Consider the following 27,687-nt stretch of genomic DNA (forward strand, 5'->3'; position numbering starts at 1 on the left):
GTATATTCCCTCTTGGGCGGCCTTGGCCTCACGCCCCAGCAACCGTGGCAAGACTGGTAAATAACACCTTTGTTTGAGACAGGGTTATGCATCTTCTCTTCAACACCCTCATGACAAGTCTAGGTGGCTTCAGGTCAAGAAGCGAGGACATGAACACAGACCTTTCGGCTGTACAGCTCTGAAGTAAGGCCGTGACCACTGCCTGCCTGTAAGTTCCTGCCCACATCCCTTCACTCTTTTGGCACAGATCTCTACATGACCATACAAAGATGTTGATTTGGGGCAGGGAATACTTTTACCTATCCTAAAACTTTTTTGAAGATACCATCAAAAATTTGTCTCTCCCCTTGCCCTTTCTCAGTGAATCCTAAACATTAGCTATATTTTTCCTAATAGAAATGTCACTAGATATTTTCCAAGAAAGGATCCTGGTTTTGTTTTCTACATGATGAGGTGATTTAGTTAGTGGTATAATTTTTTAAGGTTCTCCTGAATAATGGACTAGTTGTGCTTTATCTTGCTTTTAATTATGTTAAAGAGAATGGCTGAAGTGTGACTTACTGGCAGAAATTTTTATGAACAACAACAAAAAAGCTTTGTTAGAGCTTCCTTACTGTAACTCTGAAGCCATCTTTAAGATTAAAAAGAAGAAAATAGCCTTAAAATTGAATAACTTTATTGGCTCCTTGTGTCTTCATTTCCTGGTAGAGGCACTGGTGTTTGGCTCTTAACCACTTACTAATTCTAGAAGTCAAGGGAAAGCCTGGCTTTTGATGTCTGGTCTGGTCTCTGACAATGCTGAGGAATTCCTTCCCAAGGGATAAACCCTAACAATAAAAAGGGCCTCTTTCCCTCACCTGCCAGTCCTTCAACTGCTGCTTCCTTGCTTCTGTTTTTCCCCACTCAAAACCCACTCTCTTGCCTATGACCTCCTTCTTGGCATTTTGCCCATCACTAATACCTGTTAAAGTTCATTTTATTTCTTCTTCAGCACTCCTTGAAGACAATTCAGAAAGCATAATCTTGACAAAGGCTAAAAATAGGTTTTTATTGAAGTAATTTAATAACTGCATGTGAATCTAACCATAAATGTGAGTGAATTACAACTTGAGAGAAGTCAAAGAATGGGCCAGCGGGGAGTTGATGTGGATAGGAAGTGCCCAAACCAGCCTTTCAATTCCTATGAAAAGTAGAATAGTTGTGAGGTGCAGTGGATTCAGACTGAGAATGTGCTGAAGCCTAGAAAAGGAATTCTTTCAGCAATGAGGTGGGAAGGCTAAATCCAGGACTGCCAGGCCCAGATGGCAATTTGTATCTCAAATTTAGCCACTTTAAGGGCCATGCTATGGTTTACAGTATAAAATGAGCCTACATTCCTAATTGTACCAAAGCTGAGTATGTAGTTTGGGCTCTGCCAATCCCAGTGGCATCCTGAGCTAACAGTGTCCTTTCTCCCTTTTTCTAAAATAAGCTGAGGTCATATTTCCCTTTCCTTTACAACGTCAGGAAAAACTTATCAGCCTGGAATAAAGGATTGGAATGAAACCCATAATGACCCATGTAGATCTAGATACAGTTCCTACTTTGTAACCTGCTACATTGGATGGGTTTGTTTTTTTCTTTTTTTTAATCTTTTTTAGAAAGAAAAATACTTAATGACAGAGAATTGGTCACTTAAGTGTAATTCAAGTCATCTTTTTGACGCTGATGCAGTTAAAGAGGAAGTTTGGTACAGAATTGAAGCAGGCAAGAGGACAGATCATTCTTTGTGTGGAGGCCGAGCACTAGCACGTGATGTCCACTCGTCAGCCAGTCAGCCCTCTCTCTCCATAAGCTCAGTTTACCTGAGCTGGGAAGGACAGCTGAGGCAAATCTTGGGTTTTTAGCTGGTTCTGTGCCCTTCTCTATGTCTGAGTGGACTTGGCTTGGTGTCTCTGTGAAGACGCCACTTGTCGCCCCCTTATAAATAAGTCAGCTTCCGAAAGGGCTGACAGTCACTTGCTAACAGAGCTTCATCTCCACCCAGTTCTTCAAAAATGTGCCACCTGCACACGCAGCTGGTTTGCTTGTCCCTGAAATGGTACAGAACAGCAGTGGGTGTGATGCAGGATCCCCATTTCCTGAAGGATGGTAGACAAATTGGACCAACCCTTGTCTCCTTTGGGGTTTAGATGTGATTGAAGCCCTGGATAGATGCCCATGACATCATACATGTGCTATTGAAAGATGTATGCCAGACAGACCTGGAAGACTTATTCTCTATATCCATGGAGTTCTACCCAGCCTTTCTACACAGCCTTACTGGCTGCCTGTATTTGACCTGTACTAGGTGGCTTTTCACTCACAGAGATCCCTCATCTCACAGCAACCATACCAACACACACACATACACACACACACACACACACACACCTGGATTCAGATGGGCCAGGTCATGTCATTGTCAGTGCAAGAGGGCCTTTGAAGCCCCAAAGTGGGTCACTTCACTTTTCTGCCCCCGCTCGCCTCTGTTCTCATTAGAGGCTGGCACAGGTGAGGGCCATCGGTAGAACTTGGCCAGGATTCCTGCAGGAGCTGGAATCAGGAGAGGACCGAGGGGGTGACAGAGAGTCCAGATCTGGTGCTGGTGTGTCCACAGTGATTTGGTTTGAGTTGACTAATCCCTGCTGGCCTGCTGGCCTCCCTTCTGGGAGAAAATGCTCTTCTGAGATCCCAAATGAAAATGAACTCAGGGTTCAATCCAGAGAGAAGAAAGGGGACAGCAGATGCTCTTCTTTTAATGTGAGGAAAGGAGGACCAGGGCAGGGGAGGTCTCAGGGTGACTCACTCGAATGGCAGCTCCCAGCACTAAAGAAAGACACTGGAGAAATGAGTGGCTCCCCTTAGGGGATCCCTGGCTTCCCTTTTTCACTTGAGAAATAATATGTGTTTTTTGCACCCTGCTGGCCTGCCCTTCCCTGGTAGAGAGGAAGGAACTACTAATAGGAAGGGGGCCTTTCTATTTCAGAGGGTGACAAGTTACCCTCTGTCCCTTCTCTCTTTCAGAGGGTGGACATGCTACCCCTCTGTTAGCAGGGTCCCCTCTGCTAATGCACTGGTAGTCATTTGGCTAGTCCTGCCCTGGGGTGGTGGCTGAGGGCAGCAGGGCTGTGGAGCGATGTGCATGGAACCAAAGTTGGCAGCTTCTATTGGTGGAGATCTCGGTGACTGGAACCAGATAGCTAGGAAAAACAGCCCTTACGTAACACTGTTTACCAAGGCTCAGGTGGCAGAGAAGGCCCTGTCAGAGGTGGGCAAGCAGCGGTCTGTCTGTGGGAAGTGTGCAAGGGGACAGTGCACAGGATGTAAGTGATCTTCTCAGTGATTGCACAGCTGACCCCGGCTGTGCAGTCTGGGCCAATCTTCCCCAGTTCTGCCTTGCCACTGGGAAACGGTGCCGGCTTTAAGGCAGGCAGACAGGAACTGAAGCAAGGGCGAGGAATTGGGAAATCAAGTCACCTGGTTCTAGACTGAATCACTAAACCTTGCTCCTTTTCCACCCTTAATCTGTTTTTTCAGAGAGAAGGAATTCACTGTACACCTGGGTAGAAAATGAGGAATCTGTTGTTTCTTACATTTCCCCAGCCCTGTGGACAGGCTTTATTAGGCCAGCTGGGTACCAAGGGACACTGGCAGTTCTGACCTGTATGCCCAGCTGGGCCCAGGCCTGAATAGACAGGAGAGGAGAAAAGCAACTGAGGAAAAGGCTCCCCCTCTCGTCCCCTCCCTTTCAGCTGTTGACTGAGTTCCCCATTCCCATAGAGATGAAATGGGTAGCTAGTCCCCAGTTCCTTGTCCATGGCTGAGTCTTTCTTTGTGAGGAACAGGAAGCTGGGACCTTTGGAAGCTCAGCCGGCAGCCTCTACATTAAATATTTATCTTGGAGTCCAGGTCAAAGCCCTAGCGAATAAGAGAAGCGCGATGCTGGTGAGGGGCATGGCCAGGATTCCTGGAGGTGGACGGTCTTCAGCTTCACCAGCTTTGGAGAACAAGGAAGAGCATGATGTGGCCCTTCTTAGTGCCAAGGACCCTGCCAGGTGGGAGAACTCAGTCTAGGGAGGGGGCTCTCAGTGTGTTCCCAAGGAAGGGTGGGGGACTGCTACTAAGGTGTGGGCAAGTGTCCAAGCTTCGGGGAGAGGCAGTGCACTTCTACTCATTCTCAGTGACTGTCTCTGAGCTCCTGTAGCTCCTTCCTGCAGGCCCTGAGCATTTACTAATCTAGATCCCTTTAGCTTACCTAGAGACAGATGCTTGGAGGGGACTCCAAAGGTTACCCCCTCCCACCCTGTTCATTGCAGCAATTGCCTTTGTAAAAATACCCAACAACTGCAGGCTCGGAGCCATGTAATCATATAGACTTTCTTGGACATGGTGGATCTATCTGCCTTCCTATAACCTGGGCCCACAACCCTTCTGTTTCTGGGCAGGGCGGTCACCTTGAAGCAACCATCTCAGCCTAAACTTCCCAGTATGATCTTGTCCCCAATGCAACCCAAACAACTTTTCCCCCCAGCACAGCTCTTTTTCTCTAAATGAGAATTGCTTCTCTTTCTCCACTTTCTTCTCAACTTTTGGGTTGAGTAGTGTGCTTAAAAACAAAACAATAGAGCCAAAAAAAAGGGGGGGGGCATCGCCGCCTCAGGCACCAACTGGAGATTCCCAACCAATAGGTATCCAGTAAAAAGGATCCTATTTTCACAATTTATCACTGATCACCCCCAATAGGTAGGGGAAACGGGTCAGTAAACTACTTACTGCTGGGATCCCAGGGGTAAACCAAAGGCCAGAAGGTTTCCACTGCCCGTGGTAAACCCTCACCCAGGACCCGGCTGGCTGTCACAGGCCCTCCTCCTCCACACCTAGGCTTAGCCGGAGGGGAAGCAGGGAGGGCCGCGGTGTGGGGAGCCAGTGGGCGGGAGCAGCGGAAAAGCAGTCACACCCAAACAAGCAGCTCGCGTGGGAACACGGAGACCCCTCTCACCCCATCCCGCCCGCCCGAGGGCCCCCACCCTGCTCCGGCCCTGGGGGATGCCCCCCTTCCCCGAGCTTGCATCGGAAGCCGGCTCGCGTCTGCACGCCGTCCTCGTGGTCGGGAGTGGCGTGGCGGCCCGTGCGCCCCGTCCACCCCGCGGGCCCCGTCTCCCCGCCGGCCCTCCGGCCCGCTCCCTTCCCTTCCCACACCCTGGAAATGGGGCTGGAAACTCTGAGTGGCCCTCGCCTGCCCCCTTCCCGCCGCCAGGCCGCCGGTGGGGGCCGGGGAAGCCAAGCGGGCTCCCCTGGGACCCTCGGCAGCCTCTCCCGGCGCCGCCCCCGGGCCGGCCCGGCCCCCTCGGCACGGGGCCACCCGCGTCCCCGCGACCGACGCGCCCCGGCGGAGGGCACCGCGCGCTCGCAGGGAGGAGGGCGCCGCCGCCCTCCGCCCACCCCGCTCGGGCCCGACTCCTCCCGCGGCTGAGCGAACCCCACGATCCGGCCTCCCTGCGCCCCTTCGGCCTTCCTCCTCCTCCTCCTCGGGCTGACCCGGTCACGAGGGCCGCCACAGCTCGCCCTCCTCCCTGCCATCCCTCCCCGCGGGAGCACGAATGCCCCTGCTCTTGCTGGCAGCCTCCGGGCCCCTCCACCTGCTCGCGGGGGAAGGTAGGTGCCTGGTGAGGGCGCGGGGCGGGGAGGAGGCGAGGCCTCCCCTGGGGTGGGACCCAAGCCCGAGGGAATGCACCGAGCCCCTCCTCCCGGGTCCCTGTCCCACACTGTGAAGCGGAAGACTTGAGAGAAGTTCCTCCCTCCACCTGGGCCGGGCCCTCCCTGAGGTGGGGGCCGCTGCCGGCGTGCGTTTGGGGAGGGCCCTGACTGGGCCTTTCCTGAGTCAGTCCTGTCCCCAGTTCTCCACGATGCCTCTTTCTACTGGAGAGGTTGCTACTGCACTGCCCAGAGATCACCCGGGGTCACTTTCCCATCCCACCCCTCCACATGACCCAAAGCCCCCTGAAAACTAGCAGGAGTGCCCTGTGGTCCTGGCAAGGGGTCACTCCTCACGGAGCTGAGCTATGACCCCCCCCACTGGAGGGGGGGATATGGAAGGGGAAGGAAGGCCTGTCAGCTGATGGCAGGATCGCTGCTGCTGAGCGGGCAACTTGGCGTCAAGCTGTCAGTAAGGGGGAGGAGGGAGGCATCTGCCCGAGCTAGCCTGCCCAAAGCCTCCTGCACTTCCACCCTGCCTTGCCTTGCTGTCCCTGCCTGGGCAGTTGGGGAGCTGGGGTGTGTCTGGGTTTGGTAAAGAGTCCTAATTGGATCCAGCTGGGGAGTTGCCCCTCCTCCAGCTTCAGCTCCCCTCCAAAGCCAGTCAGGGGCTGGCCTGGAAAAGCTGTGTCCCCAATGGGCTGTTTCTATGCCAGAAAGAATCCCCACTAATGCAGACCAGAGACAAGATGCTGCCCTAGCCAGCCTCACATTTGCCAGCCCTTGGGCCTGAGCAGGAAATAGATGCCACCATCCCTTCCTGTCCCCACAGCTCTTTATCTTGTCATATGACTCCCCATTACACACCCGTGTCTGCTGTTCAGTTGAAGTCCCTTTCACCCTCAGCCTCCATGCTGCTCTCATGACTCACGAGGCACCCCACAAGTTTTGTGCATCACAGAGAGAGAGAGAGAGAGAGAGAGAGAGAGAGAGAGAGAGAGGGAGAGAGAGGGAGAGGGAGAGAGAGAACACGGGCACCTATCTCCAAGGCTCATTTGGCCAAGTCTACAACATGGAAGTTGGCTCCATGGTGACCCAACTCATCAGTAAAGGTACAGGCTCTGCCCACAGCTTTCTGGGTACCAAAGGAATCCTGCCCACTTTGTCCTCTTGCTCTTCTCTTGCTTTTTCATCTCTTCTGTCTGGAATTCTCTTCTGCTGACCTGACCTGGGGGAGCAGGAGTGTGTGTGTGTGTGTGTGTGTGTGTGTGTGTGTGTGTGTGTGTGTGTGTGTACATACCCACATGCAGGGGAGCACCCCAAGGCACGTATTCAGCATCACCCCTCAGAAACAGGAGCATGTCCACCTGTGTTGTCACCTCTCACAACCCCCCTGGCCTCCCTCCCCATTCCCTCCCCCCCCCCACCTCCGTGTTCAGGAATGGGTTTCCTGCCTGGAATGCCCCCACGTTCCTTGGCCCTGGTAGGAATTCGAATGCGGCTACTAGCTTTTCCCAGTGGACTGTGGGCTGGTGACCTTGTTGGTCTGGGACCAAGTAACTCCTTGTCCCTACAGGCAAGCAGATGCTACACAGAGCCTGGGGGAGACAGAGGAACTGAAACAAAGCTGGCTGCTTGGCCAGCTGACACAGTCCTCCTGTGCCTTATCTCTGGGGGAGCAGAGGCGAGTGGCAGGGACAGTCATACAGGGTCTGACCAACAGGCCACAGACCCGTGCCTGCCCAGCCTCTCTTTCCCCCTCCTCACTTCCCCTCCCCCACTCCCATCCTGAGCTCCTGCCCAGGGCCTAACAAGCAGCTCATTGTGCCTCTGGGAGCCAGCACGGGCAGCTTGCAGGGCCCGTGCCCAGAGTGGCCTGCTTCCTGGGTCCTTGAGCTCCCACCCAGCTGATCTCAGCCCCCTCCTACAGCCAGGCCCTCCGCCTCCAAGCCCTGGCTTGAGCCAAGAGGGCACAGGCACTGCCATCCAGCAGAGCTTTTCCTTCCTTCCTCCTCCCCTGCAGAGGACAGGCCAAGGAGAAGCTGACACACCCGGAGCCCTCCAGCTTTGATCCAAGAATGCAAGGCCCACACGGCAGCTTCCCAGCTGAGCTCAGCCTGGACGACTTCAGCCCCAGCCACTTCCAAGGCTATCCAGGGCCAACCTCCCAGGGGCCACGGGTGAGTGGACAGAGAGGAGGAGGGTGCGCCGTGGTCCCCCAGTGAGTGGGATCTCTAGCAGATCAGGTGGGGGAGAGAGGCTGGAAGGGATTAGAGAGAGGAAAGAGTCCTAAGAAGGCTGCCATGAGCCTCCCTGGCTCCCTTCACTGTGGGGTATAGGCTTGCCTTGGCAGTCATCCCCGGCCACTTCTGCTGCTCCTGGCCCCTCCCCACAGGTGCCTGTGATCCGGAATGGTGGCTCCAACACCCTTAATTTCCAGTTCCATGACCCTGCGCCCAGGACTGTGTGCAATGGCTACACCACCTCACCAAGGAGAGATGCTTCACAGCACCCAGGTGAGTCTTCTCAGGAGCACCTGCTCTGGGAGTCCCATGTGGGAGGCGGGGACTGGAGCCCCCTGCCTTCACATCCCCTGCTATTGGGTTGAGAAAGGGTGGCAGAAGTGCAGGGCCTCAAGGCCACAAAGGTTCCCAGGGCCTGCAGCTCAGCTCAGGGCCACTCCCCTGCACAAGTGCGCTGTGCTGACCTTGAATGAGAAATGTCAGGGAGAGAGCAGGCTACCATATCTCAACCTTCCCCAGATGACATGGGGGGGTGGGGAGAGATGGTAGCCTACCAGAGAATCACCTGAGGGGGGATTAGAAGGGTGAGGAAATGTTGGTTGGAAAAGAAGAGGCGGCTCTCCTACCCTGTCTATGCTCTAACAGTCCAGCAGGAGGTAAAAGTGGCAGCTTGAGAACTGGTCATCCAGATCCCAGGGTTCTGAGCTCCTGGGAGCTTCTGGGTATAAACCACCCCTGAGTGAAAGCATCTTGGATTGAGCATTCCCTTGAGGTTTACAGTATGTAAGGGACTTCAGTCATTTACTAAGTACTGGTTGGGTACCAGTATTTCACATCTGTAATCCTAGCTACTCAGGAGACAGAGATCTGAGAATTGATATTCAAAGCCAGTCCCAGTAGGAAAATCCACGAAACTCTTATCTCCGACCAACCCCCATCAAAGCTAGAAATAGAGCTGTAGCTTAAGTGGTAGAGTGCCAGCCTCGTGCATAAAACAACAAAACAAAACCAAAACCAAAAAAAAAAAAAAACTAATGGACAGTGCCTAGACTTTGAGTTCAAGTTCCAATTCTGGCACCAAAAAAAAACAAATGGCAACAACAAAACCCCAGCATGTAGGCTCTATAAAGACTATTTCACAAGGGGCCAGTTTGGCCTAGTGGTAGAGTGGTAGCATGTACGAAGACCCAGGTTTGATATCTTGGTACCACATATATAGAAAATAAAAGCTGGAAATGGTGCTTGGCTCAAGTGGTAGAGCTCTAGTTGTGAGAAAAACCCAAGGACAGTGCTCAGGCCCTGAGCCCAAGCCCAGGACAGGCAAAAAAGAAAAGACTATCTCACAAGTATCATCTCCTGTAGGCCATCCATATCCTGGAGAAAGGAGCACAGTACAAACATTAGCTAGTGAGGAGCCTGCATCTCAGAGATGACCAGTAGCCCAAGACTGAGCTGGACTTCAACCCCAGATTTATCTGTATGGAAGCCCCTAGGCTGTGCTACACAAGCTACTAAAGGGTCAAAGGTTTTGGGGGAAGTTGGGGACTTAGTAGCCATGACTGAGCTTCTGTCCTTTCTGAGAGCACCTGGCTGCTGTCCCCAGATACCCCTGAATCTTTGCCACAGTTATCCTCATCTTACAGAGGTGGAAGTTGAGGGACTGAGGAGGTGACTGATGTGCCCAATGTTTGACAGGCAGCAATAGTGGCAGAGCTGGGATCTGAATTCAAGTCCAGGGCATGTTCAGCGACACCCTTGCTGAGATGTCCTAGAATGATTTGCAAGTCATGATTTCTGGGCTTTATTCTGTAGACACTTAGGGCGGTCCCAGGAAAGCAGGATGGATGAGCTCAGGCACAATTTCTCAAAATATCAATATCGTGTGTGTGTGTGTGTGTGTGTGTGTGTGTGTGTGTGTGTGTGTGTGTGCGTGTTTATGGGGCTTGAATTTAAGAGCCTGGGTGCTGCCCTGAGCTCTTTTGCTCAAGGCTAGTGCTCTACCATTTTGAGCCAGAGCTGTACTTAGGGTTTTCCAGTGGTTAATTGGAGACAAGAGTCTCACAGGAAAAAGGAAGAAAAAAAAAAAGTCTCATGGACTTTCCTGCCCAAGCTGACTTCGAACCACAATCCTCAGATCTCAGCCTCCAGAGTAGCCTCCTGAGTACAGGCATGAGCCACCAGTGCCCAGCTACAGAACCCATTTTTAATCTGTCTTGAGAAATAAACAACCAGGTAGGCACTGGTGGCGCACCCATGTAACCTAGCCACTCAGGAAGCTGAGATCTGAGATCTCAGTGAGCCCAGGCAGAACAGCTGGTGAGAATCTTATGTCCAATTACCCAACAAAAAGCTAGAAGTGAAGGCGTGGCCCAAGTGGAGGAACACCAGCCTTGAGCGGAAAAACAAGCCAAGTGAGGACTTGAGCTATGAGTTCAAGCCCCAATACTTGCACAAAATGAAATACACCGAGGCCAGTGGTGGTGCTGTGGATGGAGAGATTTTTTTTTGCCAGCACTGGGGCTTGAACTCAGGGCCTGGGCACTGTCCTTGGACACTTTTTGCTCAAGGCCAGCATTCTGCTACTTGAGCCACAGTGCCACTTCCAGCTTTTTCTGTGTATATGGTACCGAGGAATCAAACGCAGGGCTTCGTGCATGTAAGTCGAGCACTTTACCACTAGGCTATGCTCCCAGCCCAGATGGAGCGATTTGTAGAGTCTACATCATACTCAAACAAACAAGGAGATGTTGAAACTTTGGATTCTCAGAGCTCAAAGTTCTGAGGAACAAAGCTACAGTCAGATGAGGACCTTCCATCTTCAACTAATGCTCTCCTGCACCTCTCCCAACTCCAGACCCTGCATGGTATCAGACTTGGCCAGGCCCTGGGAGCCGGCCCTCTACTGTAAGTCCAAAGACCCCTGCGTCTCAGCATTCCCAGAGCTGGTCAGCCACGTGGAACAGGGACAATAAACATCGGGACAAGCGCTGGGTCAAATACGAAGGAATCGGGCCTGTGGATGAAACTGGCATGCCCATTGCCCCCAGATCTGTGAGTCCAAGGCAAGAGGGGGGAGGGGGAGCATCATCGACAGATGGGGGGTGGGGCAGGGATCTGTACTACCGAGTTCCACTTCTATGTGATAGATTGGGGGTGGGGTATAAAGACTGCATCCAGACCACCAAGCCGAGGGGTTCAATCATGGTAGGTTTCAGAGGATCGTGAATCCTGTTACTTATTAGTGCTCTGAGTTACACGAGTGAGGGGAGGTGTAGGTCTTGAATTCTTGCCAGGGGACTGCCATAACAATCAAACCTGGCAGCAGCCTCCTCTTAGTTTTAATCCCCAAGGCCAGGCATGGCACTCTACTAAGTAACAACGAGTGAGAAGGCTTTTCATGGCCTCCTCCATCTCCCTTCTCCCATCTACCTTCATGTCCTAGGCTAGCCACACTCTCTTCTGCCTCCAAGGAATGTTTGGAGGCCCAAGTGAGATGGAACAGATGAAGTATGCCCCCACCATATTATTACATATCATTACATAGAAACACATGTTTTTTAGTGTAAGATGTGAAAAATAAAAAAGACAAGACATGTAAACTGCATCAGTCTCATGAGGGATCATTGTCAACTATGTGACAGAGGTCCATGTGTCTCAGTCACGGGTCACATGCTTGATGAGCTATAAAGACATCCAAGGGACACTCTGGGCTTAGTCAGGGGGGAGGGGTGCTAGATGTCCAGAGACAGAGCTCATCAAGGAAAACCTTTTTTTTTGGTTTTATTTATTTTTTTGGGTACTAGAGATTGAACCCAGGACGTTGCACTTGGTAGGCAAGCACTTTGCCACTGAGCTCTACCCCAGGAGTTTTTGTTTATTGTTTTTTTTTTAACTGTATTTTTTTTTGTCTTTTTGTCTTTTTTTTTTTTTTTTTTTTTTTTGGTACTGGGGATTGAACCCAGGACATTGCACTTGCTAGGCAAGTGCTTTGTCATTGAGCTACATCCCAGCCCCAAACAGAATAAGAGTACTTTTGTTGGTGGTGGTGGAGGTCATGGGGCTTAAACTCTGGGCCTGGGCACTGCCCCTGAGCTCTTCAGCTCAAGGCTACTGCCTTACCCCTTGAGCCATAGTACTACTTCCAGGGAAAACCTTTTGAGAAGAAAGAATGAGTGAGCTGGAAGGCCTGACTTTACATTTTCTGATCTTAGAGTGTTGGCAGCCCCCGAGACTGGTATCGGCGAATGTTCCAGCAGATTCACCGGAAGATGCCAGGTCAGACACCCTGCTAGAGTCCACTCTCTACAGAGTAGACTCTGGCAGCAAGAGCTGAGAGGGGCAAAAAATGCAAAAGTGCACTACACACACATACACACACATACACACACACACACACACACACACACACACACACACACCCCCAGGCTCTCAGGTGAGTGGTTCCTAAAATAGGCTACTTGGGTGTGGTGGCGTTTACTTGTAATCCCAGCACTCAGGAGGTAGAGACAGGAGAAGCTCAAGTTCCAGGCCATCCTAGACTACATAAAGAACCTACCAAGAAAGCCAAATGAGAAAACAAAGCAAGCGGGCAAGCTAGGAAAGGAGAAAAAGGAAACCAAAGAAAGAAAGAGAAAAGAGAACGAAAAGGAACAGTCTCCTTATCCACTCTCAGTGCTTGGAACTGGCAGTGGCTTCTAGAACATCCTGGACCGGAGGTCAAATCCCTACTGTAAAATAAAATAAAGGATGACCACCAGCCATGGCCAACAGTACCCTCAGAGGGTTGGGGAAGTCCTCTGATATTCCTCCCAGGCGGCAGCTCTACCATTTGTGGGCATTCCTGGTTGTGTGGCTTTCTACAACCCCAGATGCGGTCTTCCCTTAGGGTGTATATGAATGCCTGCCCTCGACCCTTTACTACTGAGCACTTGACCAAGTATTATTCTAGGTACAAAAATAAAACAGATAAACCCTCAATATGGTAGATGGCAGAGAAGGCCTAGGATGAAAATGCACAGACCAAATTTCCTCTGGGATAGTCACTGGGATAGCCCGGTGAGTAGTTTGGGCCCAGGGAGTGAAGGAGGCTACAGCAGAGGGAGTGCCAGAACCCAGAGGAAGAGGATGCCTGGGGGCTGGGCTGAGAAGGAGAAGCAGAGAGGTTACCTGGTCAGCTCACACCGGCCTTTGAGCCTAATGTGAGGACTCCTACAAGCAGGAGCACTAGAGACCTGAGTTGACAGTGATGGCATAAAAGGCTCTGCCAGGCTGCCATCTGCAGATGAGATGGTGGGAAGGGGTAGCAGATTCCTCTGCTTGCTAAGCCTGAAAAAAGCCACCCATGAAAAGGCCACTTTAGGCTAGAAGGGTGTGCCATTGACCAAGATATATTGGACTCATAAACTGCTTTGAGATATGTGTATGCCAGTCCTTGGGCTTGAACTCAAGGCCTGGGCACTGTCCCTGAGCTTTTTTTTTCCTCAATGCTAATACTCTACCAATTGAGCCACAGTGCCACTTTTGGCTTTTGTTGTTTATATGGTATTGAGGAATAGAACCCAGGGCTTCATGCATGCTAGGCAAGCACTCTACCACTAAGCTATACACCCAGAAAAGATAATTTTTAAAACTTGGTGGAAAAAACAACTAAACTCTGTAAGTTAAAAAAAAAAATAAAACTAAGGGGTTAGGAGTTTGGCCTGGTGGTAAGAGTTCTAGCTTAGCATTTATGAAGACCTGGGTTCAATTCCTTGGTATCGCATACATAGAAAGAAGCTGGAAATGGCGCTGTGGCTCAAGTGGTAGGGCTCTAGCCTTGAGAAAGCCCAGAGATAGTGCTCAGGCCCAGAGTTCAAAGCCTAGGACTGGCAAAAAAAACAAAAAACAAAAACCCAAGCAAAAAACACTAAGCTAGATCAGGACAGTGCAGGGAGCGATGAGACATGTGTGGGCATGTTACGTATACAAGCACACAGGAGATGCTATGCTATACTGCTTAGGGAATAACAGCAATAAAAAGTTTGTACATGTTACATGCAAGTGTACTTTTTTCCAAAGTTGAGTCCTTGCATATGAAACCTATGCTTTTAGAGAGCTAACTATATTTTAAAAATCTTAAAGATAGCTAGGTACCAGTGGTTGTGCCCATAATCCTAGCTAATCTCAGGAGGCTGAAATCTAAAGATCTAAATTCAAAGTCAACTCAGGAAGCAAAGTCCTAGACAGAGACTCCATCTCAGGTAACTAACAGAGTGGAGTCATGGCTCGTGGTAGAGTATTAGCTGTGAACAAAAAAACCAAAACCAAAGCCAAGTCAGAGGTTGAGGCTCTTTGCTGGTAGCCCAGGATACCAGCAAAAATAAATAAATAAAAGCCTGAAAATAACTAAGAACATCTAGGGAGATGGAGAGACACAGTCTCCAGGCATGTAGGTATTCAGAAATCTCAGAGGTGAGCAAAAAGCTAGCTAAGCAGACAGAAGGCCTAGCCAGGGAGAGAGGAGAAAAACCAAGAGAGTATCCTAGCCTGTCTCCTTACAGCCAGGTGAGAGAGCATGGGGGGAGGGGGGGTGACAGATGATGCCATTGGTCAAGCAAGATGGGTTTGATCATAAAATTGGCTCTTCTGGGAGTCACTGGAATCCTTGGTAGGCTGAGATGCTCAGTCAGTTCTGGTCTGCTCCGAGAAGGAGGAGGCCAGCAGAGAGAGGAAGGTGGGCTCTTGAGAAGGGTATTTTGGTGGGACAGTAGCTCTTCCCACACAGCCTCAGATTTTTACTGCACACCAGAAGAGGGGTCTGGGCAAAGGGAGAGAGAATTAAAGCACTTAGAAGCATGCAGATAGGAAAGAGAAAGGAAGAGTGGCCAGGACAGTGGTCAGGAAAGGGTGTGTGTGTGTGTGTGTGTGTGTGTGTGTGTGTGTGTGTGTGTGTGTGTGTGTGTGTGTGTGTGTACAGGTGGGAGGAGCTGAGAGAGTGGACAAGGCTGCTGCCCCATTGGTTGGCCCAAGCTAGCTGTCTGCCAAAGGCAGGCATTTGAAGCCCTCCCAGGGGCTGCCCTCCCAATTCTTTCTCTCCCTGGGGACATTCTTCAGGTCCTGACTCAGCCCTCAGTCCTTGTTGTGGGTGGGAGGGAGGCTGGGAGTGGCAAGGGCAGGCACCCTGTCCTTATTTTTGTCCCATCGGTGACCAGGTACTTTCTGTTCCCAGACCTGCAGCTGGACTGGACCTTGGAGGACCCAGTCAAAGGTGAGGGGAGTGGGCTGGGCTCGCGTGTCTGCTCCAGCCTTGTGGCTGCCTGCCGGCAACTGGAGGAGAGCTGGGACCAGTGACCCACCTGACTCCCGAGCTCCCTAGGTAGCAGGATTTAATCAGAAGAAGTGTGTGTGTGTGTGTGTGTGTGTGTGTGTGTGTGTGTGTGTGTGTGTCCTGTCCTGAGGCTTGAATTCAGGGCCTGAGCACTGTTCTCGGGCTTTCTCGAGGCTAGAGCTGTACCAGTGAACAACAGCACCACTTCCAGCTTTTTTTCTATGTATGTGGTACTGAGGAATCAAACCTAGGGCTTCATGCATGCTAGGCAAGCATTCTACCACTAGGCCACACTCCTGGCCCTGGAAGAAGTTTGCATAGCTCATGTCAACAGCTCTAAATCCAGAACTCTTTCTTCCATGGAGCCCACATTGTAGCACATGTTGGCCAGCTGTTCCCCAGCCTCCCTTTCCTCATCTGTACAAAGGAGACACTACCTGCCCCAAAGCTATTCTGAAGACTTCGTAGAATGTAAAACCTTGAAGGCAAACCCTGCGTGTTGTGGCCCAGAGCCCCACCTCTGTATCAAGGAACTAGGGTGGAGGTGGGTTCTGTCACCTTAGGGGGGTCATCCAACTTGGTCCCTGCCTGTTTTCCTCCGCCTCCAGGGATATCCTCCAGTGCCTCCTCTGCAGAGCCCAGGTATCCAGGGCCCCAGCAAAGACCTGGATCCAGGACTGGCCACCAGCCAAGGGCTCCCAGCCTGCCAGTAACTCCTAGCGGGTGAGCTGCACCAATCATTTCCCTGAGGGGGACTGGTGCCCCCTCGTGGCCACATCTGACACAGACTCAATCAGATTGCCACCTACCATCCGGGATTTTCTGATTTGCCGGGGTCTGAGGTGAAAGGTGGTCTTTCCTTGTTTAGCAGTTTGTTGTTGTTGTTGTTTTACATACCTTTACTAAAATCATGGATCTCTGTGTTTGCAGGAGGACTTCATTCCCTTAAGGATATAGGGCCCTGTGTGGGGGGCATCATGGGATCAGAAACTGTTAAGAACAGATTGGTTCTGTGGTCATCCACTTTGAAACCTTAGGGAAAACAAGCATGGTAGTTCCTTCCTTGATACAGAAGAGGCATCCGCCAGAGAGGGGAGGTGGAAATTCTTCCCTCTGTATACACATCTGGGGCCCTGGAAGGGGCATCTAAATCCATGAGCCCTTTAGTGCAGCCATGACCGCCCTATGGCTTAGGCATCACATGAGAGAGAAACAAGAGCTTCAGACTGAATCTAGAGTTGAGATTCAAGCCAATGCATTGCCATGTGAGCTTGGGTTATTTAACCAATCAGAACCTAGGTATCCCTGTCTTCTAAGTGGGAACCACGGGAGGTATATATGCATCCTGCACTGATTGGCACAGAGCCAGTCCAATACAGGACCAATTATGACTAGAACCTTGTTCCACTTGGAACAATACATTCCATTCTGATGATCATTTTTAAGTACCAATATCAGAGGAAAGTCATAATTAGAGCTAACGACTCCTGATCCCCTGGTTAGACATTCCATCACTGACTAAGCTTGGTATAGGAGTTCTGCTTGCTAGAAATTTCCAGATTCAAAACAGAATCTGGAACATTAAAGGAAGGCGGGAAAGGATCCCGGAAAGGCACTCAGGTAGATGGTATAATGTAGTGCCTCTGTGGCTAGGTGCTTCCTGAATCCACTCCTTGCCCACCCTCTGTGGAACAGATACCCAGGGAGCAAGAATAACTTGCTTAGACTTTTTGTTCTGGGCTGTTTCCTTGGGATAGGATGTAACCCTTTACCCTTGGCCATGAGTATAAGACCTCTGATCTATGGAAGCCAGAAGAGCAGCTGCAGGCACCCAGCATGTCAAAAACAATGCCAGACTCTTCACTGAAAGCCAGTCGGAAAGAGCTGACCAACTTCAACGCTGATGTTTGTGCCAGGTCTTTTCTTGGGCACCTCATACTCATTCCCTCACGGAGTCATTCCCATCAACAGCTCTTGAATGGAGCAGCATATAATTTGCCCAGTGTTCTTTTAGCTACTTAGGTGGTAAAGTTGGAACTTGCACACTTGCATGTTAACAGTTTCCACAGGAAGGTGCCAGGTGGCACAGGTCCATTGGGGTTAGATAGACAGAAGGCCCTTCTTCCAGGGCTGTGTGTTCCCTCAGGCCTCAGTTTCCCTTTGGAAATGGAAGTGTTTCTCTCTTTCTTCAGAAGAAGCTGGGAACACCCTGAAGAGACACCTAGAAGCACCTTAAATTATAATTCTGGAGTATCCTCCCTCCAGCCTCCACATCAGGTAGCCCCCCCACCCATCATGCTCCCTCCAGAGCCGCCAGCTGCCTGCGGCCTGGCCAAGCCTCTCTGCTGAGCTGGCACAGACAATGCTCCTCTGGAGAGCATGGGGCAGGGAGCTGCAAGCCCATGGAGTCTGGACAAAGCCTAGGTTCCCCACATTCATACAGGGGCCCAAGCGCCGAGAGAAGGTGGAGAATGTTTGGACAGAAGATTCCTGGAACCAGTTTATGCAAGAAATGGAGACGGGGCATAAGGTGAGTGCCACCAGGTCTTCTGGGGGCCAGGGGTGGTGGTGGATGCACCCCTCAGCTGAAGTCTTTGGAGAGTGCTTTTATATTCTTGCATGTTCCTTCCTTTTGCACTGTTCAGCCCAAGAAACCACTGGTGGATGACCCTGTGGATAAGACCTCCCAGCCCATCGAGGTGAGAGCGGCACACCTGTGATAAGGATAAAAAGAGCGAGTCTGGGTTCTGCAGGTGCCAGTGAATATGGGAAAAGCCATATGGGAGAAGGCTCTGATTCTTGTATGCCTGGAACCCAAAATGGTGCCTGGCTTAGCTTAACACTGGTTGACTAGAATACAAGCAGGAAAGGGTCAGTGTGTACTGGAGCCCTCTGGGGAGAATTCCTTTATGCTTTCTGTGCTGGTACTTGAGTTCAGGACCTAGAACTGTTGTCTGAACTGTTTGTTCAAGGCTGGTCTTCTTACCACTTGAGCCTCACTTTGACCTCCAGCTTTTTACTGGTTAAGTTAGAAATAAGAGTCTCTGTGATTTGTCTGCCTGGGCTGGCTTTGAACCTCAATACTCAGATCTCAGCTAGGACTATAAGCTGGAGCTAGGACTACAAGTAGGGGTTGGGGGGGGGGGGAGTGGGGGGGGTAGGGGGGATGGGGATTGGCCAGGCCATGAAAGGCCATAGAAGTTGGAGAATAAACAGGGAACCCTTCAGTGTCTTACACAGATGCCTAACATGGCAAAAAAAAAAAAAAAATGTGGTGGGAAGACACAGGAAAGCACTATGGCGCTGCCAGCAACCCAAGGGTGAATCTCACTGAAGGCCAGAGGGCCACACACACACCTGAGGCCTGCTCTTGACTAGAGCATGTGTGACCCGGCCTGCATCCCACCTCTGACCCCTGACCCCCTCTCCCCAGTGTATTGTCCCCCTCAGTCCAAACTGCTCCCCACCCCCAGATTCTGCTGGAGCGAGAACTAGCCAAGCTGAGCGCGGAGCTGGACAAGGACCTGCGCGCAATTGAGACCCGGCAGTCGTCTCCAAAGGCACCCACCTTGGGGGGTAACCCCACCGCGCCCCCCAAAGTCCCGGCCTCCACCATATCCCCCAAGGTATACCCCCCCCCCAGGTGCCACCACCAGCCTCCATCTCACCCTGCCGAGGCGACCCTGAGCGCACTCAGCCCGCTCTACTCCCGGGGACCGTCCGGGCTGCGCCCCGGCCCCGCCCCGGCCGGCCCGCCACCCCAGGGACCCCGATCTCCAGCCAGGCTCCGGCTTCCCCGCCTGCCCGGCCTCCCCCGGTCCGCCCCGCGCTTCCTCCGGGCGCCTCTAGGACCCCGCGTCCGGCCCGCCCGCCCCTCCCCGGCCTCCTCCCCTCCCTCCGCCGCACACAACTTTTCCGGAGGCGGCGGCTGCGGCTGTCCGGCCCGGTCCCGGCCCTGATCGCGCCCGTCTCCCCGCACAGAGCTCGCAGGCGTCCCGACGGGCCCCGGAGCCGCGGCTCCCGGCAAGGTGAGTGGCGGCGCGGGCCGGGGCGCGGGCCGGGGCTGGGGCGCGGGCCGGGGCGCGGGCCGGGGAGCGGGCCGGGGCTGGGGCGCGGGCTGGGGCGCGGGGCGCGGGCCGGGGCCGGGACGTGGCGGAGTGCGGGGCGCGGGTGCGCCCGGAGTCGGGGAGTCTCGAGAGGAGGAGGGGCGCGGAGAGCGGGAAAGCGGCCCGGGGACCCCGCCGGCCGGCCCCGGCCGCCCCGGGGCCTCACCCCTGCCCGCCCGCCCGCCCTCTGCTCGGGAAGCAGGACGTCCTGTGGAGAGCCGGGGACCTGGAGACGCCCTGGGGAGGCGGCGGGAAGACCTTGGGGAGTGTGGGGCGGGGTGGGGGGAGCCCCAGGCAGGTGGCGCATGCCCTGTACCCCTGCAGCCCTGCCGCCGGCTGGAGGTCCAGCTCCCCGCATGCACCTTACCTGGGTCCCACCCGACCCCTGAGCCCCCACAGAATGGCCGATGGAGGAGAAAGCCCCTTCCTGGGCCGTAGAGATTTTGTGTATCCTTCTTCAACCCGAGGTAAGACCAAGTTTCCCTTTCTCCCTCCCCTCCTCCCCCTGCCCCTCCCCCTTTCTGGGGCTTGAACTTAGGGCCTGAGCACTGTTCCTTGAGCTTTTTTTTGCTCAAGGCTAGCCCTCTACCACTTGCCACTTTTTTTCATGATTATTTGGAGCCGAGAATCTCAGGATGGCTTTGACCTGCGGCCTTCAAATCTCAGCCTCCTGAGGAGCTAGGCTGACAGACTTGCGCCCTGGTGCCCGCCTGTCGTATTTATTTGTGTCCTCACCTGGACTTCTGCTGACCAGATGCACTGGTGCCTGCAGAAGGCGGGCGGCAGGAAGGTCTTCAGTCCCTTGCTCCTGTGGTGTGGCATCTGTCCTGTGTGGGGACAGGTATCACCCCCGTCCTGGAGGCCTCATCTCAAGCTGAGGTGATGCTCCTCCACAGAGTCTAGCGCCCGGGATAGAGGGAGCAGCCCAACCAGGAAGGAAGAGAAGGTAGGGAGAAGGGCAAGGTCCTGGGGCAGGGAGGGCCTGGGTGGACCACTGTTCTTCCACACAGCCCCAGCCTGGCTGGCGTGGCTCACTCTGTCCTCTCCCCTGCCCAGAGGAAGGCTGCACGGCTCAAGTTCGACTTCCAGGCACAGTCCCCCAAGTAAGTGGTCTGCTCAGCCCTCCTCTTCCACCGTGGGCCAGCTCTACTCTGGGGAGAGGGAGGTTCAGGACCGGGGTGGGCATCCCCAGAAGGGTAAAGGAGACCGGGCATGCCTCGAGCAAGAGAGTGAGGCAGAAGAGGTTGAAGGACCTCCGCACCCTGTACTTCCTGTGACATTCTTGCTCTGGCCTGCAGGGAGCTCACTCTGCAGAAGGGTGACATTGTTTACATCCATAAGGAGGTGGACAAGAACTGGCTGGAGGGAGAGCACTATGGCCGGATGGGCATCTTCCCTGCCAGTTATGTAGAGGTGAGTGGAGGGTGGGAACCAGGCTGACAGACAGGAAACACTGAGCTTCAGGGCCCACCTCTCTTTGAATATCTTTGCCCTGGAGGAGCCTGACTCAGGAGACAACCAAGTCATGCAGCTTCTTAGCCATCAGGGTCTTTGTGAGGCTGTCTTTGGGGTGATCCTTCTTAATCATTAAGAATGACAGGTGTTTAGCAGTTCACAAGCCACACGTGAATGTCTTCTTTCATGGCTGTAACTTCTGTTTCTCTTACGTCTCGGGGAATGAAAGATTGCTCTTGTTTTACAAAGGGAGTTTCTTCCGTGACGCTTTGCTAAGAGAGAGACTGAAGTGCCAAATGCAAGTTCTGGACTTGATAGAAACCTACAGGTTCTATTTGGTGATTGTATCGTAAGCAATGTCCAAATGCTTAAATCATTGGCATAACACTGTTTATGCTATTCTTTCCTAGTATCCTTTTGTTTTAGCGCCTATACTGAGGCTTGACTAGGGACCAGGCAGTACCCCTGAGCTTCTTTGCTCAAAGCTAGTGCTCTCTCACTTAGTTATAGCTCCACTTCCAGTATTAAGGAGATAAGGTCGGTGCTGTGGCTCCAGGAGTAGGGAGATAGCCTTGAGCTGAAGAGCTCAGGGACAGCACCCAGGCCCAGAGTTCAAGCCCCACAACCGATACAAAAAGAAAAAAAGAAAAGCATCTGATGATATAAATTTCCCTCTAGACACTGCTTTAGCTACATCCCACCAATTCTGATTTTTTTTCATTCAACATGAACAGTTTCCTCTGTGCTTTCCACTTTGATATCTGTGTTAGATTATTGTTTAATTGACGCTCTGGAATTAAGATCTCCCTCACCCATAGACTAATCTGTAGGGTGCTGGAATTTCACAAAATATTTCACATAGTCCATTCCATCAATGGGCTATTTTGGTGTGAAATAGTTTAGCTTTTTGGTTTTTATGAGCAAGATGAAACAAAGAGTACACTGGAATTCTGGACCTCTGGAGGGGGAGGAAAGGAGGAGGAACCAAGACATTTGAACAAAATCCTTAGTTTTAGAACAGGTTACCAAGTGGTCCCTGTGACTTGAAATATTTCATTTTCCTCTTGACTCTTTCATTTCCAGCTTGACTCTTCATGGGACTAACCTCTGCCTTTGCACTTCTAATTCCCCACTCCACAGTCCTCTTCTGACATTTCTCCCTCCAGGAAGCCATCTTCGCCAAACCCCTTTCTTTACCCCGCTTTGTAGGGGCTACCCTGCCATTCCTAGGGCTGTGCCTGGCATTGACATCTCTCTGGCCAGGGGCATCTCTTGCCCACTCATTTTGCTTCACCCTCCCAGAAGCCCAGGTGTGTGCCCAGGTGATGTCTGGGCAGAGCTGTTCACGTGGCATCTGTCTTGCAGGTGTTGCCTGCGGATGAGATCCCCAAGCCCATCAAACCTCCCACCTACCAGGTGGTGGAGTATGGAGAAGCTGTGGCCCAGTACAACTTCAAGGGAGATCTGGAGGTGGAGCTGTCCTTCCGAAAGGTGGGACCCGGCAGGAGGTGTTAGGGTGGGGTGGACAGGTGAAGACAGGTGAAGACATAAACAAATGTTCAGGAAAAAAAAATATTTTTTGAGTCAGGTATGAAATGGACTCCAGGAAGTGGTCCTGGGGCTTGAATTCAGGGCCTGAGCACTGACCTTGGACTTTCTCAAGGCTAGAGCTCTACCACTTGAGCCATAGCACCATTTCTGGCTTTTTCTATATATGTGATACTGAGGAATCGAACCCGGGTCTTTGTGCATGCTAGGCAAGCACTCTACCACCAGACCAAACTCCCAGCCCCTGTAGCCTTTTTTAAATTATTATTTATTTTTTTGTCTGTCCTGGAGCTTGAATTCTGGGCCTGGGCACTGTCCCTGAGCCCTTCAGGTCAAGGCTAGTTCTCTACCACTTTGAGCCATAGCACCACTTCTGATTTTCTGATGGTTAATTGGAGACAAGAGCCTCACAGGCTTTCATGCTCAGGTTGGCTTTGAACCGCAATCCTCAGCTCTCAGCCTCCTGAATAGCTAGGATTACAGGTGTGAAGCACTGGTGCCTGGCTTTTGCTTTATTTTGGGTCCTTGGTCTTGGGTCCTGGGTCCTGTCCCTGAGCTCTTTTTCTCTCTCTTCTTTCTTTTTCTTTTTTGTCAATCCTGGGGTTTGACCTCAGGGCTTGAGCACTGTCCTTGGGCTTTCTCAAGGCTAGAGCTGTACCACTTGAGCCACAGCACCTCTTCCGGCTATGTGGTACCAAGGAATGCAACCCTGGTTTTCCTGTGTGCTAGGCAAGCACTCTACCACCAGGCCAAAGTCCCAGCTCCCCTGAGCTCTTTTTCTCAAGGCTAGTGCTTTCCCACTTGGAGCCACAGCTCCATTTCTGGCTTTGTGATAGTTAATTTTTTATTTTTGTTAAGTCTTGGGGCTTGCACTCAGGGCCTGGGCACTGTCTCTAAGCTTTTTTGCTCAAGACTAGTGCTTTACCACTTTGACCACAGACAGCTCCGCTGAAACATAATTATTTTTATTTTTTTAATTTATTTTTCCCAGTCCTGGGGCTTAAACCCCAGGCTTGAGTGCTGTCCCTGAGCTCCTTTTTTGCTTAAGGCTGGTGCCCTGCCCCTGGTGCCATAAGCACCACTTCTGACTTTTTCTGTGATTAATTGAAGATTAGAGTCTCGCAGTCAGATTTTTCTGCCTGGACTGGCTTTGAACCACAATCCTCAGATGTCCACCTCCTGAGTAGTGAGGGTAACAGGTGTGAGCCATTGGCACCTGGCTTAGAAGATCCCTTTCTACAATAGATGGTGGTGAGAATCTTTTGAAAAATGCTGTCCTAGAAGGCAAGGAACAGGTCTCGGGTTGCTTTTGGGGACAGAAGCGGGGAATGACCACGCAGGGGATGCTCGTCGGGACAGAGAGAGGAGGAGGTGGCCAGATAGGGAGGGATTAGGAGGAGAGCGAGGCCAGGGCCAGGAGCATCCTCCAGGGCAGCAGGCCACCGTGCTGGTGATTCTGCACCCAGCCTTCCTCAGCAGTGGGTTTGAGGATGCCCGTCTGGCAGGATCAAAGGCAGGGGGGAGGTAAGGGCACCATGCCCGGCCAGTACTTCTTCCAGCCTCACCACCAATCTCACAGCAGCCTCAAGGTTTCCTCCCCTTAACCCCTGAGGAAGCCAAGCTCAGAGGCTGAGAAGCTTGCCCAAAGCCACACGCTTTGGCCATGGCAGAGCCAGTGTACTCAGCTCCAGTGCTCCTTCCTCCTCGGTGGCGCTTGAGCTCTATGGAGGGACAGTGCCACCAACTGCATGGAGGAGGCTGCCGTGCCAGGTGGGCTTCCCAGAGTGGCAGAGGAGCCCTTGCTCCTGACTTCACCTCCCAGCTGTGTGACCTTGGCTAGCCTGCTGGCCTGCTCTGGGCCTGGCCGCCTGCGAGGGCAAATGGCTAGGCCCAGCGGGGGTAGGAGGTGACAAGGACATCAGAGGGCCCTGGACTCACCTCCCTCTGTCCCCAGGGAGAGCGCATCTGCCTGATCCGCAAGGTAAACGAGAACTGGTACGAGGGGCGCATCACGGGCACCGGCCGCCAGGGCATCTTCCCCGCCAGCTACGTGCAGGTGACCCGCGAGCCCCGGCTCCGGTTCTGCGAGGACGGCCTCCAGCTCCCCTCATCTCCCCGCCTGGCTGCCAGCCACAAGGCCCGCCGACCTAGCTCCCCATCAGCGCCCCGCTGCCCAGCCGACCCCACGGACTGGGGGGGCCGGACCTCCCCCCGCCGCACCAGCTTCTCCTCTGCCCAGGAGCCCAAACCCCAGACACAGGTGGGGTGTCCTGCCTGCCACACCACCACCCCTGCCCACCCGCCCCAGAGTTATGGGGGGGGGCTGCCTGAAACCCAGCACAGCAGCCCCGCCCCAGCCCCGAGAATGTGGGGGGTGGGGAACTGAGATAAGAGAGCCTGTAAGGTGACTGTTCACCTGTCCCCCCCTGTTGTCTCCTCCCTGTGAACCTCAGAGTGTCAGCACCCCTGGGTCAGCCCATTCCCGCCCTCGAAGCCCCAGCCGACCTGCAGATCTGGGGATCTCTACCAGCACCTCACAGATACACTGGACCCCGTGAGTACATTGAGGGTGCTTGGTCAGGGGCTGGGGGTGGGGGCACCGAGCTGAGCACTCCTCTGGGAGCTCCTCCTATCCTACCTAGAGATTGGGGAGCCCCTGTCAATAGGCGCAGGTCTCTGCAAAGCCCGGCTGTGTTGGTTAGGAGAACATGGGCACCAGAGACAAGGCACAGGGTGTGCCATTTCTACCAAGGCCCAGAGAGGCCTGAGGTCCAGGCTGCCGTGGTGTCCCCTCCCACAGGTACCGGGCCATGTACCAGTACAGGCCCCAGAATGAGGACGAGCTGGAGCTGCGTGAGGGGGACCGAGTGGATGTCATGCAGCAGTGTGACGATGGCTGGTTTGTGGGTATGAGGGCTTTGGGAATGGGGGGCTGGGGGAGGAGACGGGGGCCGGGGGAGGAGATGGGCTGCCACCTGCTTGACTAGCTCAGCAAAGATTCATGGCTAACCACTGCCCACCCAGCCTCTGACCTGGCTACTGGGCAGGCCTAGCATTGGGTACATTTCTGAAGCCATGTCTGTTCCTCACCTTCATGCTCTGAAGAGGGGCGTGGCCCGTGGACACCGGCCAAGTCCAGCATTGTAGATGGAGTCATGGACTCATGACAGAGTTCTTAACCCCAAGACCTTTGCTCCTTCCTGCCTTCAGGGGCAAAGCACCCAAGTGGAAAGAACCCCGCCTCCCACTGTGTCTTCCTTCTCCAGCCCACTTCTCCAGCCTGGAAAGAGGGAGCAGCCCTTTAGCACAGGCCCATTGCAGTGCAGGCGAAAAACCAATAGAGGAAACCTTCGGCTGGTTTCTAGGTGACCCAGCCAGCAAGTTTCACATGACCTGCTTTCTGAGTAGGCAGGCCCTGGGTAGCCCTGAACCTCAAAGATCAGCCCAGAGAGACTTGAACAGCCAGAAACCCTACTGCCCAGCAAGCAGACATTGGAGCCCACGTTTCAAATGCTCATTGCCCATGTGTGGCTAGTGGTTGTTGGGTTTGGGCGGTGTAGGGTCAGGGAAGGGCTCCTGGCAGATGGGACTAAGCCTGGAAGGGCAGAAGCAGCAATTAGGAAGATGAAGAGGATGGTGGGTTCTCTGGCTGGACGTGAACATCTGTGGGTGGGCAAGAAGTCAGTGTGGCAGCTCGGGATCGAGGCCTGAGCATCAGTTTACACAAGGTCAGGATTTCACTTCATTCTCCTGCACTCCTAGCGTTCCCTCACCTGCACTCCATGATCCAGGCCTCCTGGGGGGGTCACAGCAGATCAGAAGCTTCCATTGTAACCTCGTCGGCACCTATAAGCAGCCCAGTGGTTCCTGCAGTGGATCGGGCTTTCCTTTTCTTGGACCTTACCCATCTATCTCTGAAATGAAAGCTCCTCCCTAAGTAATTCTGTGATTCATGCTCCTGCTTCCTGGCTTTTGTGGAGAAGGGTGGAGTTAGTTTTTCACTCTGGTGTATGAAGGATGCAGGTGTGGATTGCTCCTGAAATTTTTTGATTATGGAGTTTGTGACTGCAACTCTGCCACTGTCCAAGTTTCTGCCACGAGGGGGCAGGAAAGAAGACAGGGAATGAAGTACCCCCTCCTCCCAGGGAAGAGGACTCCACATGCAATTCTGGATACTGCCAGCAGGAGGAGCCAACCTTGTCCCTTACTCCCCTTTCATGAAGAAGCCAGGCTTCCTACAATGTTTTTTCTTTCCTCTTTCAGGTGTCTCACGGAGAACCCAGAAATTTGGGACTTTCCCTGGAAATTATGTAGCCCCGGTGTGAGTGATCCACCCTCAGGGCACCTTGGAGCCAGCATGGTTGGGGTGGGGAGCAGTAGCACTTACAAGAGGGAGCAAGGCTCCCCACATCCTCCCCAGCATCTGCAGAGACCCCAGCAGCCTTCTCTTGGAGCCCCCTCAACGCCTCCTGGACTGATTCCCACCATAACTTACAGGCATTCCTCCGACAGCCTCTTTATCCCCCCAAATATAGACGTCTGCTTTGAAGTGGAGACTGACTCCAGGCCTTATTGAGACCAGACCCCTGAGTCTCCCCCCCCCCCAGCTTTTCCCCTAACAGGGACTGGCTCCCAGCTTCACCCCCATGGGGTTCCACTAACAAGGACCAGTTCCCTACCCTGGCAGAGACCAAAGGCCTTCTGAGTCTGCAGAGCTCCCCCCATTTTGCCAGCTTGCCTGCTTCCCCTTTGCCTTCTGGACTCCATCTGGGTCTAGGAGCAAGTTGGGGGACAGAAGCAGTACCTTCTCAGCCTTACAGGCCTAGCAAGCAGCCCTACCTCAAGGCTTCCTCCTAGCAGAGGCTTCTGAGCCCTGGGTTCTGCTGCTGTGAGCTCGGCTTGCTTTGCCCCACTATTTACAGACAAACCTGCTTGTGGCCCCCCAGCCCTTCCCATGCCCAGGTTCCTTCTGAGAGGGAATGTAAAATAAATCTGAATACCAGGGACCTTGTTTCCAAGTTCTTTTCCTTTTGGGGGCTGGAGAGGCCACTTAGGGTTACAGGAATTCTTCCTGCGCTGAGGGAGACTGGAAAGAGCACCGCTGCTTTCTAAGACCTCAGCCCAGGGGTATCGGCCTGGGACAGCCCCCAAACTGGAGCTGGAGATGGAATGTCGCCTCGTTTATAGACGGTTTTGATTCTGGAGCTGTCATCATGGGCTTACTCAACTAGATGACATTTCTAACTCTTCAACTAATGTTTTCCTTCTGTGTGTTCCATTTCCACACCAAAGACTCTGTGTGTTTTCTTCTTTG

The 27,687-nt window shown here is 52.9% G+C and overlaps 1 protein-coding gene across 1 annotated transcript; it reads left to right on the forward strand.

The window, feature by feature from the left end:
* Sorbs3 (sorbin and SH3 domain containing 3) lies at window positions 1-27,379 on the forward strand. Its single transcript, XM_090354305.1, has 22 exons — window positions 1-208; window positions 3,931-4,076; window positions 7,739-7,895; window positions 8,111-8,231; window positions 10,813-11,009; window positions 12,170-12,233; window positions 15,166-15,204; window positions 15,873-15,987; window positions 17,457-17,541; window positions 17,708-17,794; window positions 17,910-17,963; window positions 18,738-18,890; window positions 19,246-19,292; window positions 19,695-19,837; window positions 20,267-20,316; window positions 20,427-20,473; window positions 20,669-20,783; window positions 22,191-22,316; window positions 24,328-24,633; window positions 24,827-24,927; window positions 25,174-25,280; window positions 26,637-27,379. Exons 2-22 carry the CDS (start codon window positions 3,961-3,963, stop codon window positions 26,696-26,698), a joined length of 2,292 nt encoding a protein of 763 aa, XP_090210431.1. The 5' UTR covers window positions 1-208; window positions 3,931-3,960; the 3' UTR covers window positions 26,699-27,379.
* The last annotated feature ends 308 nt before the right edge of the window (window positions 27,380-27,687 follow it).

The sequence above is a fragment of the Megascapheus bottae genome, chromosome 20 (genome assembly GCF_031878675.1).
Source record: "Megascapheus bottae isolate mThoBot1 chromosome 20, mThoBot2.hap1, whole genome shotgun sequence".
NCBI classification, from domain to species: domain Eukaryota; kingdom Metazoa; phylum Chordata; class Mammalia; order Rodentia; family Geomyidae; genus Megascapheus; species Megascapheus bottae.